The sequence below is a fragment of the Eucalyptus grandis genome, chromosome 3 (genome assembly GCF_016545825.1).
Source record: "Eucalyptus grandis isolate ANBG69807.140 chromosome 3, ASM1654582v1, whole genome shotgun sequence".
NCBI classification, from domain to species: domain Eukaryota; kingdom Viridiplantae; phylum Streptophyta; class Magnoliopsida; order Myrtales; family Myrtaceae; genus Eucalyptus; species Eucalyptus grandis.
In genome coordinates this window covers 55,764,288-55,778,001 of record NC_052614.1, presented here as the reverse complement: position 1 = coordinate 55,778,001, position 13,714 = coordinate 55,764,288, and the positions used below count along the sequence as shown (strand labels likewise).

At 33.4% G+C, this 13,714-nt stretch overlaps 1 protein-coding gene across 1 annotated transcript; it reads left to right on the top strand.

Moving 5' to 3' along the window:
- The first annotated feature begins 6,632 nt into the window (after window positions 1–6,632).
- Window positions 6,633–7,238, top strand: LOC104439988 (LOB domain-containing protein 22-like). The gene has a single exon (XM_010052979.2). The coding sequence runs from the start codon at window positions 6,633–6,635 to the stop codon at window positions 7,236–7,238; it is 606 nt and encodes a 201-aa protein (XP_010051281.2).
- Window positions 7,239–13,714: the final 6,476 nt, after the last annotated feature.

Below are 13,714 nucleotides of genomic sequence, written 5' to 3'. Positions count from 1 at the left end.
TATACTGTTCTGAAAAACGGTCCCGGGTATACCAGTCATATGACTTGTACCCGCACCACCAAAATTGGTGTTGGCCCAAGGGCCCGTAGCATTGGCTGCTACAAATTCAGACCTTGAGGGTTGAACATCTTCCATAGCATCGGTCGAATCGACCATAGGAACGTCTCCAGAAACATTCGGGACATTGAAGGGCACTTGGTTGTTTCCAGCCATCTCAATAATCTGACAAGAACAACAAACAATGAGTGAATAATTGCCTTAAGATTGTTGGAAAATAATCCAAAAATAAAACACAAACTGTTTGTTGCAATCAGAACATGAAATTGGAGGTGAGGTACGGATATCCGAATCTCCTTAAGGCAATTAGTTCCCGCCAATGGTGCTCCGTAGATTCACGAACTATGCCTCCCAAGATACAACACCTCGAACCTGTTTAGATTAGCACTATGCAAACAGGACTCAGTCGAACCGTTCAATTAAACCAGCACACTCAGAAAATTCAGAAGAGTAGAATAGTGTATCAGAGTCTTTTTGGAATCGAGTCGGAAAAACCAAAAATCATTATGAAGCTCTATGCTCCCATCTATTTATAGATATTTTTAGTTCATGTACAGAAGAGATACATGAATTAAATAGACGCATGTATCCACGAAATTCATGAATCAAGAGATACATGAATTCAAGAGATTCACGAATCCGAGAGATACGTGAATTCAAGAGATTCGTGAACTCAATAAATACATAAATTAAAAGATACATGGATCTAGGAAATTCATGAATTCAATAGATACGTGAACAGAAAAGTTTAAGGAATTCATGAATCCAAAAAGAGATACGTGAATAGAAAAGACGTATCTTAATTTATTGGCATTCGTTGATCCATTAACCATAATTACAACACTGGTTCCCCATCAAGAAGTGAAGCGGCCCCTGGAAAGGGCTTACGATGATGCAAAGAACATCCTGACGACTCACAGCGAAGAGCACGAGAGGCCCCAGTGCCTTGGTGAAGTCTCAAGGAGATGAAAAGCAGCTGCAGATGGTGGCCTAGCCGATCGATGTGCGGTCAGATCAAGGCCTTCCCCAATGCCGAATTCGGCTGCATTGGCCGCCAATGCAAATTGCATTGCTCCTGTGGAATCTTAACACGAACTCGTAAAGAAAATATGGGCGAGGCATTACGATCTGATGTGCACAAAGTTTTTCTTCCTTCTCAAATTGAATATCCCAAGTCTCTAAACCATTCCTGCATGAGATTGATAATATGACATCAAGTTTAAGTTGTTCTTGTGCCTCTCGAGGTATGAGAATCTCCGAGCTTAAGTGCCAAAATTTAGTATAAGTAGACACATAAATGCCAAAAATTCTAAAATGTATAATTAAGTGCCAAAATCAGAGAAGAAATAAACACTTAAGTGCCAATAGTGAGCCTTGTTGAATTTTCGACAAGCCCCCTTAGATTTTCGACGAGCCACATTAGATTTTTGGCAACCACGTAAATCGATTTTATCAATAAAATAATATCACGTCAAATTTCTAGCAAGCCTCATTGAAATTGACACTTAAAAGCATGTTTGGTAATGTTCCAATTTCTCTTTATTTTGTTTTTTTGATATTCGGAACAAAAATAGAACAGAAATCTATTTACTAATTTTTATTTATTTATTTCGGGGAATAAATTTAGAATGGAAACAAAACAAAAATTGATTATGTATTCCTAAGAACAACTTAAGAAAAAAGCCTTTTTTCTTTTCTTTTTTTCTACTAGCCAGTCACTAGCCTCAGCGATGGCCAGTGATTGGCTAGATGAGGCCTAGCGAAGCACCAGCCACTGGCAAGGTCCCCTCAAGCCTCGTCGTGGCCAAGTGAGGCCCAACCTCACCCAAATCTAGCAAGGCCGACCTTGTGGCGGTCGGGTAAGGTCCAACCTCGCAAGATCTAAGTAAGGTCACCTTGCCAACTCTCGCCTGGTTGGTCGCTACCAGCAACTAACTAGAGGAAGAAGAAGTAAAAGAAAAATACAATAAAATTATCAATAAATTAAAAGAAATTTTAAGACACGAAAAAAATTTGGGGTCATACGAAATGCATTTCTATACCGGAAATAGAAATTTTGTTCTATTGTCAAACGCATTCAAATACTCAAAAACTCGTCTAATTGTTTCTAAACATAAATTGTTTTTGGAAACAGAAACGTTACCATACACACCCAAAGTGTTTCAATTTTAAAAAAAATGACACTTAAAGTATATCTTGTTTTGGCACTTATATATCAATCATGTTAAGTTTTGATACTCGATGCATATTTTTTCTAAGAATCTTTAGAACAGATTTTGCTCGCAATAGTGTGTATTTTCGCAGTAGTTCATTCTCAACGATACAAATCGTATCAAAGGCACAAATCCTCGAACTTTATAAAGTGATAGACACCCTTTTCTTATATGAATCAAACCAAGACAACCTTTCATTTCTGACCACCATACAGCCTCTCACCGTTGCAATATGAGACACCGTTTCACGTTTAGATTCGGTTAAATCAGACAACTTGCGATCATCATTTCATCACAAACGTTCTCGATTTTCTTTTCTATTTTTTCAGCAGAATTCATTTTTTTTTATAAAAATAATACATGACTGCTTGTTCAAAAGTTGATTAAACGACATACCACAAATAGTCATATATTCTGAAAAGTTGCAATTCTGGTATTTTCACTAACAATACATCTCTTCACAAAAGTAACGAAGAAGATGGGAAGAAAAGAAGAAAAAAAAATGTAATTTGGTGTTTTTCTGAATTTTAGAGTTTATTATTTCTATCGTATTTTTTTTTTTTGGACAAAATTGCCCATGTTCCGATCACTAGAAAAATCACTTGCTCGTTGGCCAATGAACATTTGGCCAGCTGGCGAGATTAGGCCTTTATTTGAGACAAATTTGACGACTTCAGACTATTTGAAATAAAGTACACCTTGAGCCCTCTTTTTAAAAAATGGCCTCACTTCAGTCCTTATTTGGAATTTTCTCTATAACATAATGACACAAATTTAACAAACAAATGATGTGAACATGATGTAAATAAGATGATAACACATATTTTACATACAAATTAGCAAATTAATTAAAAAAAATACTCATCAAACAAATTATATCGAAGAAAACAACTAATTCAAAAGGACTCTACGACAAAGTAATCTGTCATAAGGGTTGTCCATACCACCTTTAAATCATAACAATAATTACTTATTATACATTTAGTTATGCATACACACAATCAGCAGCCGGGTCCTGCTATTGTTGCTTTAGGTCTGGCGCACCATTTTCAGCTTCAGGGACAACATCTAATGTTATTCTATTTATGATGGATAATTTTATTTTTTTATTGATAGTCTTGACCTATTTATGCTCGGAACTGCATCTCCCCTTCTTCAAAAGTCAACTCATCCTTCATATCTTAGTCCAAATCCAATTCAAAAATCAAGTCCTAAGCCCCACACCATGTGAAATTGGCTTGCGATGGATAGGATTTGGGCATAAGAAGCGCTTCGGCTTTCTTTCTTTTATGCTTCCTCTCGGCTCTTGTCTCTCTTCATCTCTCGCCCTCTGCCCTATTTGCCTTCGATCCGGACTCAGCTCTTGGCTTCTGCCATCTCTTTCCCTCTCTTTTTTATTGAACATCGACAAGCGCGCATGACCTCGACTTGGCCTAACCACCAACTCTAGTTGGCCAACCCCCCTCTAGCATGCCCTGCCCTATACCTTCGCTTCGTGCTCCTGTAGCCATCGTCAAGGACAGGAGGAAGAGGGGAAGAAAAGAGGAGAGGTTGAGCTGACAAAGAAGGTTGGTCTGGGAAAAAGAAAAAAGAAACGAATGGGTTGGGCTTAGGCCCGAGAAAGGAAAAGAAAAAAGAAGGGGCAGGGCACGCCCAACCCTGGTTCAGCCCTGCTCTTTTTGAAAAAAATAATTAATTCATTCTTAATAATAATAAATTAAATTAAATTAAATTAAATTAAATTAAATTAAATAATTCAGTTACCTGGTAATATTAATGCAAATGCTCCTAATATATATAAGCTATGCAATTTAATAGAAATTATTTTTATTAGGGGCCGGATTAATCCCTAATTTTTTACGCGACAAATTACTAATTAGAATGCTAAAACTTAGGTATCAACACCTATGAACTTTGATTTCTAAGCCAGTTTGTACTGAAGTGTTCAGCTCAGTTCTTAAGTAAAGTCACACTCCATCCACCTTTATTGTTAGGAAAGAGATTTAACCATAATTTTCAGCATGTGGTGGAATAACCTAGTTATTAAACTGAACAAAGGTGATCATAACCTTATTTACTCCTATTTACAACTAAGTTTTTAATAAGGACATAAGTGTCTCCTATTTACAATTAAGTTTTTAAAAAGTTTAGAGAGAAAAGATTTGGAAAAGAATGTTTTTATTGCTCAAGTGTTGGTGAGACAAATGAAGGAGATAGCTTCCTTATTTGTACAAGAGTTTTTCTCATTACAGCTATATAGATTCTCTCTTGATTTGACGATGAAGATTGCATCTTCCCATCTATCAATCACCAACATTTATGACAAAAATTCTCTAGAACATTATATATTTACCAAATCGTCCATCCTAAGAAATATTTTGGGTTTTTAGAGCCATCTAGAATATTTCTAAGGATGAACGATTTGGTAAATATATAATGTTTTAGAGAATTTTTGTCATTGGTGATTGATAGATGGGAAGATGCAATCTTCATCGTTGGATCAAGAAAAAATATACGGCTCTAATGAGAAGAACTCTTGTATAAATAGGGAGGGAGCTATTTCTACAATAATTCCTCTCATCTCCCTCGCTATTTATACAAGAGTTCTTCTCATTACAGCCATAGATTTTCTCTTGATCTGACGATGAAGATTGTATATTCCCATCTATCAATCACCAACATTCATGACAAAAATTCTCTAGAACATTATATATTTGCCAAATCGTTTATCCCTAGAAATATTCTAGATGGCTTTAGAAACCCTAGGAGACATATAACCTCCAAAGATATAATATCTTATCCTTTATATGATGGCTAATTTAATTTTATTCATTTATTAGGGAAAGCATGTCATGTGACCTTATTTCTTTGTGATGATGGATTTTATTTATTTATTTATTGATCTTATGGAGTAATAATTTTTTGCCAAATATGCATTAGTTTTCATTTATTTGTCAAATATGAGGCTGCTAAATTGATCTTCTAATGTTATTAACTGATATATGAGATAGGTATCTTTATGTGTTATATACTCTTTCAAGAGCGCGCTATAACAATTATATTTAGAAACATATTATATGGAAATTTCGAAATAGAATCTACGTATAAAAAAATTAATTTTAGACATTTATTACCAAAATAAGCATAACTCAATATAAGATTTGTTACCAAAAAATGGATAAGACTTAGAAATGCAGAGTTAAAGATTTGTTAGGAATAGTTATTAAGATATGCAAAAGAAAGTCTGTCTAATAACACGATTAAGTATTGAAAATTAAAAAGAATTTAGCACTTAATGAGATTAAGGTAGGTTGATCAACAAATTAACATCGACTTAGAAAGATTCAATTAATAAAAAAATCACTTAGCATAAAAATAAGAAAAGAAAGAGTTACTTAATTCATCAAGTGGAAAAGGTAATTGATGATATTTAGAATCTTACCAATCAAATTTGTTAAAACCTATGCTCGCAATTTCTTGTTTGGCAAGGAAGCAATAATAATCAATCTAAATAATTTTTATTTTTCATTCGCAATACTTGAATTCCTTAGTGCTCATATTTAAAACACTTAATTTATCAGTTATATTGAATAAGCCCTTAGGATACAAAATTAGAGATTTTCTCAGATTAAACATTTGCTAAAACAACATTACTTGGTAAAGCTAAGGAGATTGATTTTAAATACGAAGTGTATATTAGATTGCAACATAAATATAAATATATATATATATAGACACACACACACATTTATATATTTATATTTGGAACCCAAAAATTGACATCCCTTCCTACTCTCCTACTCATCTTTAACAGAGAGGGATGATCAACATATTTTTGGAAATATGAATGAAGTATAAGAAAAAGCAAGAAAGAAAAGAAAAGTCTTAACCCTTGTTTTGCTTGGATGGGAAGATAAATAAGAATGAAGTATAAGAAAAAGCAAGAAAGAAAAGAAAAGTCTTAACCCTTGTTTTGCTTGGATGGGAAGATAAATAAGAATGAATTATAAGAAAAAGCAAGAAAGAAAAAGAAAAGTCTTAACCCTTGTTTTGCTTGGATGGGAAGATACAAGGATGAGATATCCAAAGAGCCAATAACCAACAAGCAAGAACATTCAGTGAAAATAGCTCAAAGAGATGTACCAAATATCAATAACAAACACCCCCCCACGTACCGCCTCTCCCTGTCTGTCTCTCTCTCTCTCCATATCCACCATTTCACACACAACACCTTTCGGTTACTTAATATGAAATCTCTCTCTTCACTTGCTCCACTTCCCACGCACAGATATTCTGCATCTCTCTCCCCCCCGCAAATCACTCCCTATCACAATTAAAAGCAAACGAACGGCCAGAAGGGCCATGCCGACCACCGCCAGCGCCAACAGGCCCGACTCGCGGGCGTGCGCGGCGTGCCGGCACCAGCGCCGGAAGTGCCGTCCCGACTGCCAATGGGCCGAGTTCTTCCCCGCCGCCCTCCCCCAGACCTTCGCCAATGCCCGCTCCCTCTACGGCCTCAGGAACATGAACGAGCTGACCAGGCTCCTCCCGCCCGAGCTCCGCAGGACCGCCATGGAGACCATCATCTTCGAGTCCAACGTGAGGGCCTTCGACCGCGTCGGCGGGTGCTACCGCATGATCCGCGATCTGGCCGCCAGGGTCCGGCTGGTGGAGTGCGAGCTCAGGCATACCCATCAGCTGCTGGCCTTGCTTCGCGGCTCGGAGCTTAGTACTGATAACAATGTCGAGGATGACGATCTAGGGTTGGCGCAAAAATCGAGTGAAGATCAAGAGGTTTTGATGCGTGATTATTTCGTGACGGACGATTTCGGAGCGTCGACTTCATCGTGTCGAGTTGATGAACCCTCGGGTGCGAATCGTGTTTGCCAAGGCGACCGGCTACTGAATTTTCTTGATGAACAGATAATCAGGTTCGATCCTCAACTTAGCATGCATATATTTCTCTAGATTCGTTGATAAAGCAGTGTTAAGTTTTTTTTTTTTTTAAACTGGAAATGTGGAACGATATTTTTACTTGATTTTGAAATTCGAAATTTGCCTTTATAAAAATGTCTCCATCTTTCAATTTAAAGAATTGCTTCTGATCAAAATGAACAAAATGTTCGAAATAAAATTGATTTCCTGTCACTATGTTGTACGTCTCAAAAATCAAACGTTCATTGGCACTGATTTTATTTCATAAGCTCGTTCGTCCTGATCCCTTCTACAATGATTTTAGCAGCACGGTCCCGGTAATGGAAGGGACGAGCTCGATGTACAATAATCCGTTAGAGCTCGATCCGATTTCGATGGCTTCGCAGTTGTGTCTCCCCAATAATAAGTTTCTGAAAAAAGACGAAGGTGCGAACTCACAGCTTCTCGCTGGATCTTACGAGAGAGATCAGCCATCGAACTTTCTTGAACTCAAATCGCTCGACCAAATTGACAAGCAAAGTAGGTAAGAAATGATATGATCAGTTTTGCTCCAATGATTCTCTTCTTCGTGTATGGAACTTTGATGCAAAAGGTTATGTCGTAGAGTTAGACCACATTACATAATTCGCGATGCCTGAAAAACAATTTAGGCTTTTGGATTTAATGGACTTCGGTGAAGAGATGGAACCCAATTAGCCTAATGACAATGCAAGTTGTAATTTGCCAATATATCATATATTTGGAAAAATTTTAGTTAGTTAATCGGTGCAATATTCCTAACTAAATCAGACTTAAATATCTTTCCATAATATATTTTACAGTTCATATTGTCTCTTATGTTATATTCAACCTTGGATTTGAATGTGTAAAATCTAATTATGCCTTCATAACTTTGGCCTTTCTAAAGATTTATGTTATGATATTTCCATATATGGATGATGATGATGATCTGCTTAAGTTTATAAATCGTGTGGCACAGGCCTATCATTGCAAGGGACGAGCTCGACAGACGATCAATTAAAGATTAATAAGGATTCGGTTGCTTTTCCAGTCCTCCTCTCAAGAAGGCATTTTCTTCACTGTGAAAGATTCAACCAATGCAAGTAATTATTTTTACACATGAAATTATCGTTCTTTTTCTTGGCTACTTATATATACGGTTTTATCTCATTTCCAATTAATTAATACAGCTGAGGAGAAATTTTTGAAAAGATTATTTTCTCTTGTGGGAATGACTAGCCTTGGGATGATTGTTCAAATTTTTTTTTTCTAATTTCGTCGTTCCCCATTATAAAGTTGATAAGAGTGTCATGGCATCTTATCGTCAAATAGATGAATTAGGTTGATAGTTAGCTTTCTTATGAGAATAATAGCTGTGAAGTAACATAGGTCATAAGTTTTCGTCCGAATTATTCTCAACTTTAGGGAAGTTACCTAATCAATCCTTAACTGTTTCATCTGGGGGGGTCAGAGGGGTCAGAATCAGTCCTTAACTAACTGTACGGATGTCAAATCAATTTTAAAATTTTTATTTTGCCAATTAAGTCAGCTAATTTTTTCTAGAAATTGCAATGTATTAGGTAGGACCGCAGACTATGGCTAAACTTAACAATTTCTAGCAAAAATTGGCCAAAATTACTATATTGGAATTTTACATATAGATTTAGGATTAAATTGACAAAATTGATTATTAAATTGATATTTATATAATAGGTTTATGACTAATTAGATAATTTTTCCTTTAAAATTTAAAGATAAATGATTCATGAAATCTATGGCAGAAAAAATCATTCAATATATTCCACTATTATTTGCGTATTATTCATTTATGCCTCATAAATCGCTTCCGTCTGGATTCACTCCATTCTTTCCTTCATATTCTTCTCTATGCACTTATTCACTAGATGCATGCGATAGTAGATTCTTGACAAATCTCTTGTGGGCGTAAATTAAAATATATTTGCTTCATCTGGATTTTTTTTCCCTTTTTAGTTATATTCCACTTCAACTTTTGCCAAAATAGTAAGATGTTTATTATTGGTTGTGTTTGGTTTGACTTTTTGAGAGAAGTTTTGGAGAAATGCAAAGAATTTTAGGTTAAAGGGTTTTTTTTTTTTTTTTCCAAAAATGCTTGTAGTGTTTATAAATGTGTATTGTGAAAGTGCATTAAGAAGCAACTTTGGTTGAATGCTGTTTGGGAAAAAAATTGCAGTTATAAATAACTTTTGCTATTAAAACTAGAAGAGTTAAAGACATCTTCATATTTTTTATTCCTTTCTATAAAATTCTCCAGAAGGCAATTTTTTATTTTGTTTAATTTTTTTTTTGCAATAAATGAAGTGATCAGATGGGCGACTGATGTTCCAGTTGAGCGAGCTTCGTAAGACCGCCGTGGAGACAATCCTCTTCGAGTCCAAAATGAGGGCTATCGCATGATCTTCCACTCGGCCGTAAGTGTTTGGCGGATGATGTCCGAGCTCTGGCGTGTTCATCAGCTGCTCGCTTTGCTTCACAGCTCGGAGCTTACTGTTATAACAATGTCGAGATTAGTAATCTAAAGTTCGGGCATGTCAGGTTGGATTAGACTTTATTACGTGATTATTTCGTGAGTGATGATATCATGTTAGAATGTGTATGAAAGTTCAATATTGTTCACATAGATTTATTGTTTCATATGCGGACTATATTGATATGCCACCTCTTTTGTTTTCTACCTTCCGTTAAATATCTTTTCATGTGTATTGCTTTGTGGGTTGTTATTCCCTTTGCATGGACTCCCATCATCTATGCATATAGACAATTGGGTGGGGAGATGGTTCAGCAAGCTTTTTCTTTGAAAAAGAAAAGATGGTTTCACGGATCAAATTTTTCATTTCAAAGCTCTAGAATGCCAGTGGCCCAGGTGGTTGGCGGCGGCAAAAATAAATAATAATAATAATAATAATAATAATAATAATAATAATAATAATAATAATAATAATAATAATAATAATAATAATAATAATAAAAAATAAAAGAAAAATAAAAACATATAAAAATTCAGAATTTTTTTTAAAAATTGCAAAAAAATTGTCCACGGCAATATTGTAAGATGACCAATATTCATGTTAGTGATTTATAACTAAAATTGGCTTAAAGGACTATATTGGCAAATTGTCGAAAGATATAGAACTGAATAATCTATTGAAATATTTATAACTGAATTGGCATACCTATAATAAGTTGACTTTCTTGGTAATTATTCCTTATTTTCGTATAACTAAAAAGGCATAGATCTAAGAATCATGATTGTATTGAATTTTTAACCTAATTTAAAATAGTGATATTGCCTGTTTAATATTGTACCATTGAAATATACGAGATCTTCATCAAATTATTATTTGAGATTGAAATCTCTTGATTTTGCTTCCTTATATGGAGACAATAGTATTTCATGATATCACTTTTTAAGTTCCATAATGGTGTATAATCATTTTTGCTTCCATGGATGGACATATTACAACGTCAGATCTTGGATCACATAATCATCTCAGCTACGAGAATTTTAGAAAATTTTAAATTTTAAACCTTAATATTTTTAATTTTTTTGGGCCAAAATTAATTGTTATTATCGATGTTATTGTTATTATGTCACACTCAAGCCCTTTTGCCTTCGTTTATTAATTGTAATTGTCTTGTGTTAAGTGGCTCTTTTATGATTGTCAAAATTAGCACTCAGCATCTAAGGGTGCACATGATAAAATTTCTACTTCTCTATTTCTTTCCTAAACGGTTTGGAACATAAATTTGTTTGGTAACGCAATTTGATTTTTCTATTTCTGGAATAGATTTCTATTCCAAAAATAGATTTGAAGAAGAAATCAAAAGCTAAATTTGTTGAAAATCAACAATTTGGAATGCTAATTTTTGGTTTAGGTGAGAAAGAACTTGATCCACTAGCCTAGGTCTTTCAATTTGGGCTGCAAACTTTTTTTTTATAGCTATTTTCTTGTTAAAACAAGCAAGTTATTGACTAGAAAACTTACAAGTGGGGAAAATGTTTCGTATAGGTGTTGTTGCTAATATTAATTTTGCGTTTATTTTCTCTTGAAAAAAAATGTATATTTTTTTTTTGCACTTAATGTAAAAAAAAAAAAAAATCTAACATTAATGATGTTAATAAGTTTCCTTTTTATTCCACTTGGTGGGCTAACAAACCCACCAAGTGGAATTTAAAGAAATTCCTCACAATGTGACTTTCCAATTTTTATTCTCCAAAAAGAAAAAAAAAACCATCAAACAAGTCAATAGGTTTCTTTGAGAAAATTTGTGGTGGAAAAGCCACTGTCTGTTATTGAAGACTAACAGTATTGTTAGCTTATCATTTTCCAATGTCAAATACCTAAGACTTTCAAATTACCATGCTTATAGCTTCTTAAACTAAGGGAAAATTGTCTAAAACATCCTAAATTTATTACAATTTTACCAATTCAGTCCTAAACCTTTTAATCTTGGCAATTGAGTCTTAAACATTTCATCTTTTGTCAATTGAGTTCATTTGATTAATTTTAGCTAGAAATTACTGACATAAACGGTCAGGACTAACACTAAATTGTTCTTTTTTAGTAATTTACAAAATAATTTTAAGTTATGAGATTTCTTGTGTGTTTGTTTTGGTAGTTCGACCTTACTCCTTGACAAATGCGTCACGATGTCAAGTAATAGTCACCCTAATCATTCACTTTTACTTTATTTAGATGATGGAAGATACTTCGATTTAAAGCTGTTTTTAGCTTTATATTCTCTACGTGTAAATTGGTGCATGTGAGGCTTGTACAAAAAAATGAAAATAGATATAGATTTGATCTTTAATTTTTTTTAAGCAAAATTTAGATGGGAGGTTTTGAATTTGAAATATTAATTTGAGTGGTGCGTGAGATAACTACTTGTGACGGTATTAAATGATGACAATTACCTTCTTCTTCTTTTTTGTCCATTTAGGGTTAATAGTATTACTAAAAGCAACCTTTGGCTTAAAGTCAAAACTCAACTAATTTTGAACTTAATGTATGGCAAAAAACCCTAAATTGGCCTCGTTCATCTTCTTTGGTTTTTTTTGTTCAGAACCTATAGTTCATCATCTAGATCGTTGCGAACTTGTTTAATAATGATACAGACGGAGATATTTATATATTTTGAAACCACTTAGAATTAATAATAACATGTGATGCATTGGATGCCAATTCAAACAAATATATATATATATATATATATATATATATATATATATCTATTATGGAATAAAGAATTAAGTATAATCTTCTTTTGGATTAAAAATTCAACAAAATGAGTTACACTTTTTTTTTAAGTAGATATATAAACAAATAGTTCAACTCTCATCTTCTATACTAAATGTCGAAGTGGGATGAATCAATGTAATCAATTTCTTGTGTTAATATAATTTGTTTAGTGGCATCATACTTCTTTATCTAGTGATAATGAATGTTGTAGATAAATAAAAATTTAAGGGAAAAATACCACAAAAAATCACAAACTATGTCTACTGTGATATAAATATCTAAAACCTTTTTTTGTATTACCAAAAACTCTAAAACTTGTTCATTTTGACACAAATACCCCAAACTTTTTTTTTTGGTGTCATTATCCATGTATGACAAATGTACCCTTGATTTTGACATAAAAATAAAAAAAACAAATTGATCTTGGATGGCACTAAAATAGAGTATATATAAACATTAAAAAAAACTTAAGATATTTGAACCATAGTGGACAAGTTTAAGATTTTTCGTGATATAAAAAAAGTTTGAGGCATTTAAGTGATAGTGATATAATTTTAGGATTTTTTTTATGGTATTAACCTAATTTAAAATGGGTTAATGCCACTAAAAACTCTAAACTGATATGTTTATAACAAATTTACCTCAAATGATAAACTTGTGATAAATTATCCTTTTGTCATTTTTTGTTAAATTGTATTAAAAAATTGTTAAAATTGGATGATACATTATAGTGAATGTATATATTTGGGATTTTACCATTATTCGTCTTAGATATGTTAATTTATGATTTTTGTGGCATTAATCTAATTTAATGAAAACTAATAAATATGAAAAATTTATTGGTTTTGCATTTTTAGATATTGATCATAGTTATATTAATTTAAGATTTTTGATAAATCGAAAATTAGTTTAAGATAAATTTATTATAAATATATTATTTTGAAATTTCTTGTAAGTATTAATTCATTTTAAATTGCATGAAACACGTGAAAAGAACATGAATAAAGCACAAAGCTGGATGCATGGATTTCCATCACCTGTCCAATCGTAAGCCTAGGTGGACCTGTGGGTAGATTGTACTTTATTTTTAGAGACCCACGAGCGACGATGGCTTTTAAGTATGACCTCCCTCGTTCGATCAAAAAAAAAAAAAAAAAAAAAAAAAAAGTAAGACCTCCCTCTCTTGTTCATTGAATAGTTTACATATCGATATGTAAATAATAATAATAA

Excerpts from the sequence above, each read along its gene's own strand:
- LOC104439988 (XM_010052979.2), top strand. The coding sequence starts at position 6,633 with ATGCCGACCACCGCCAGCGCCAACAGGCCCGACTCGCGGGCGTGCGCG.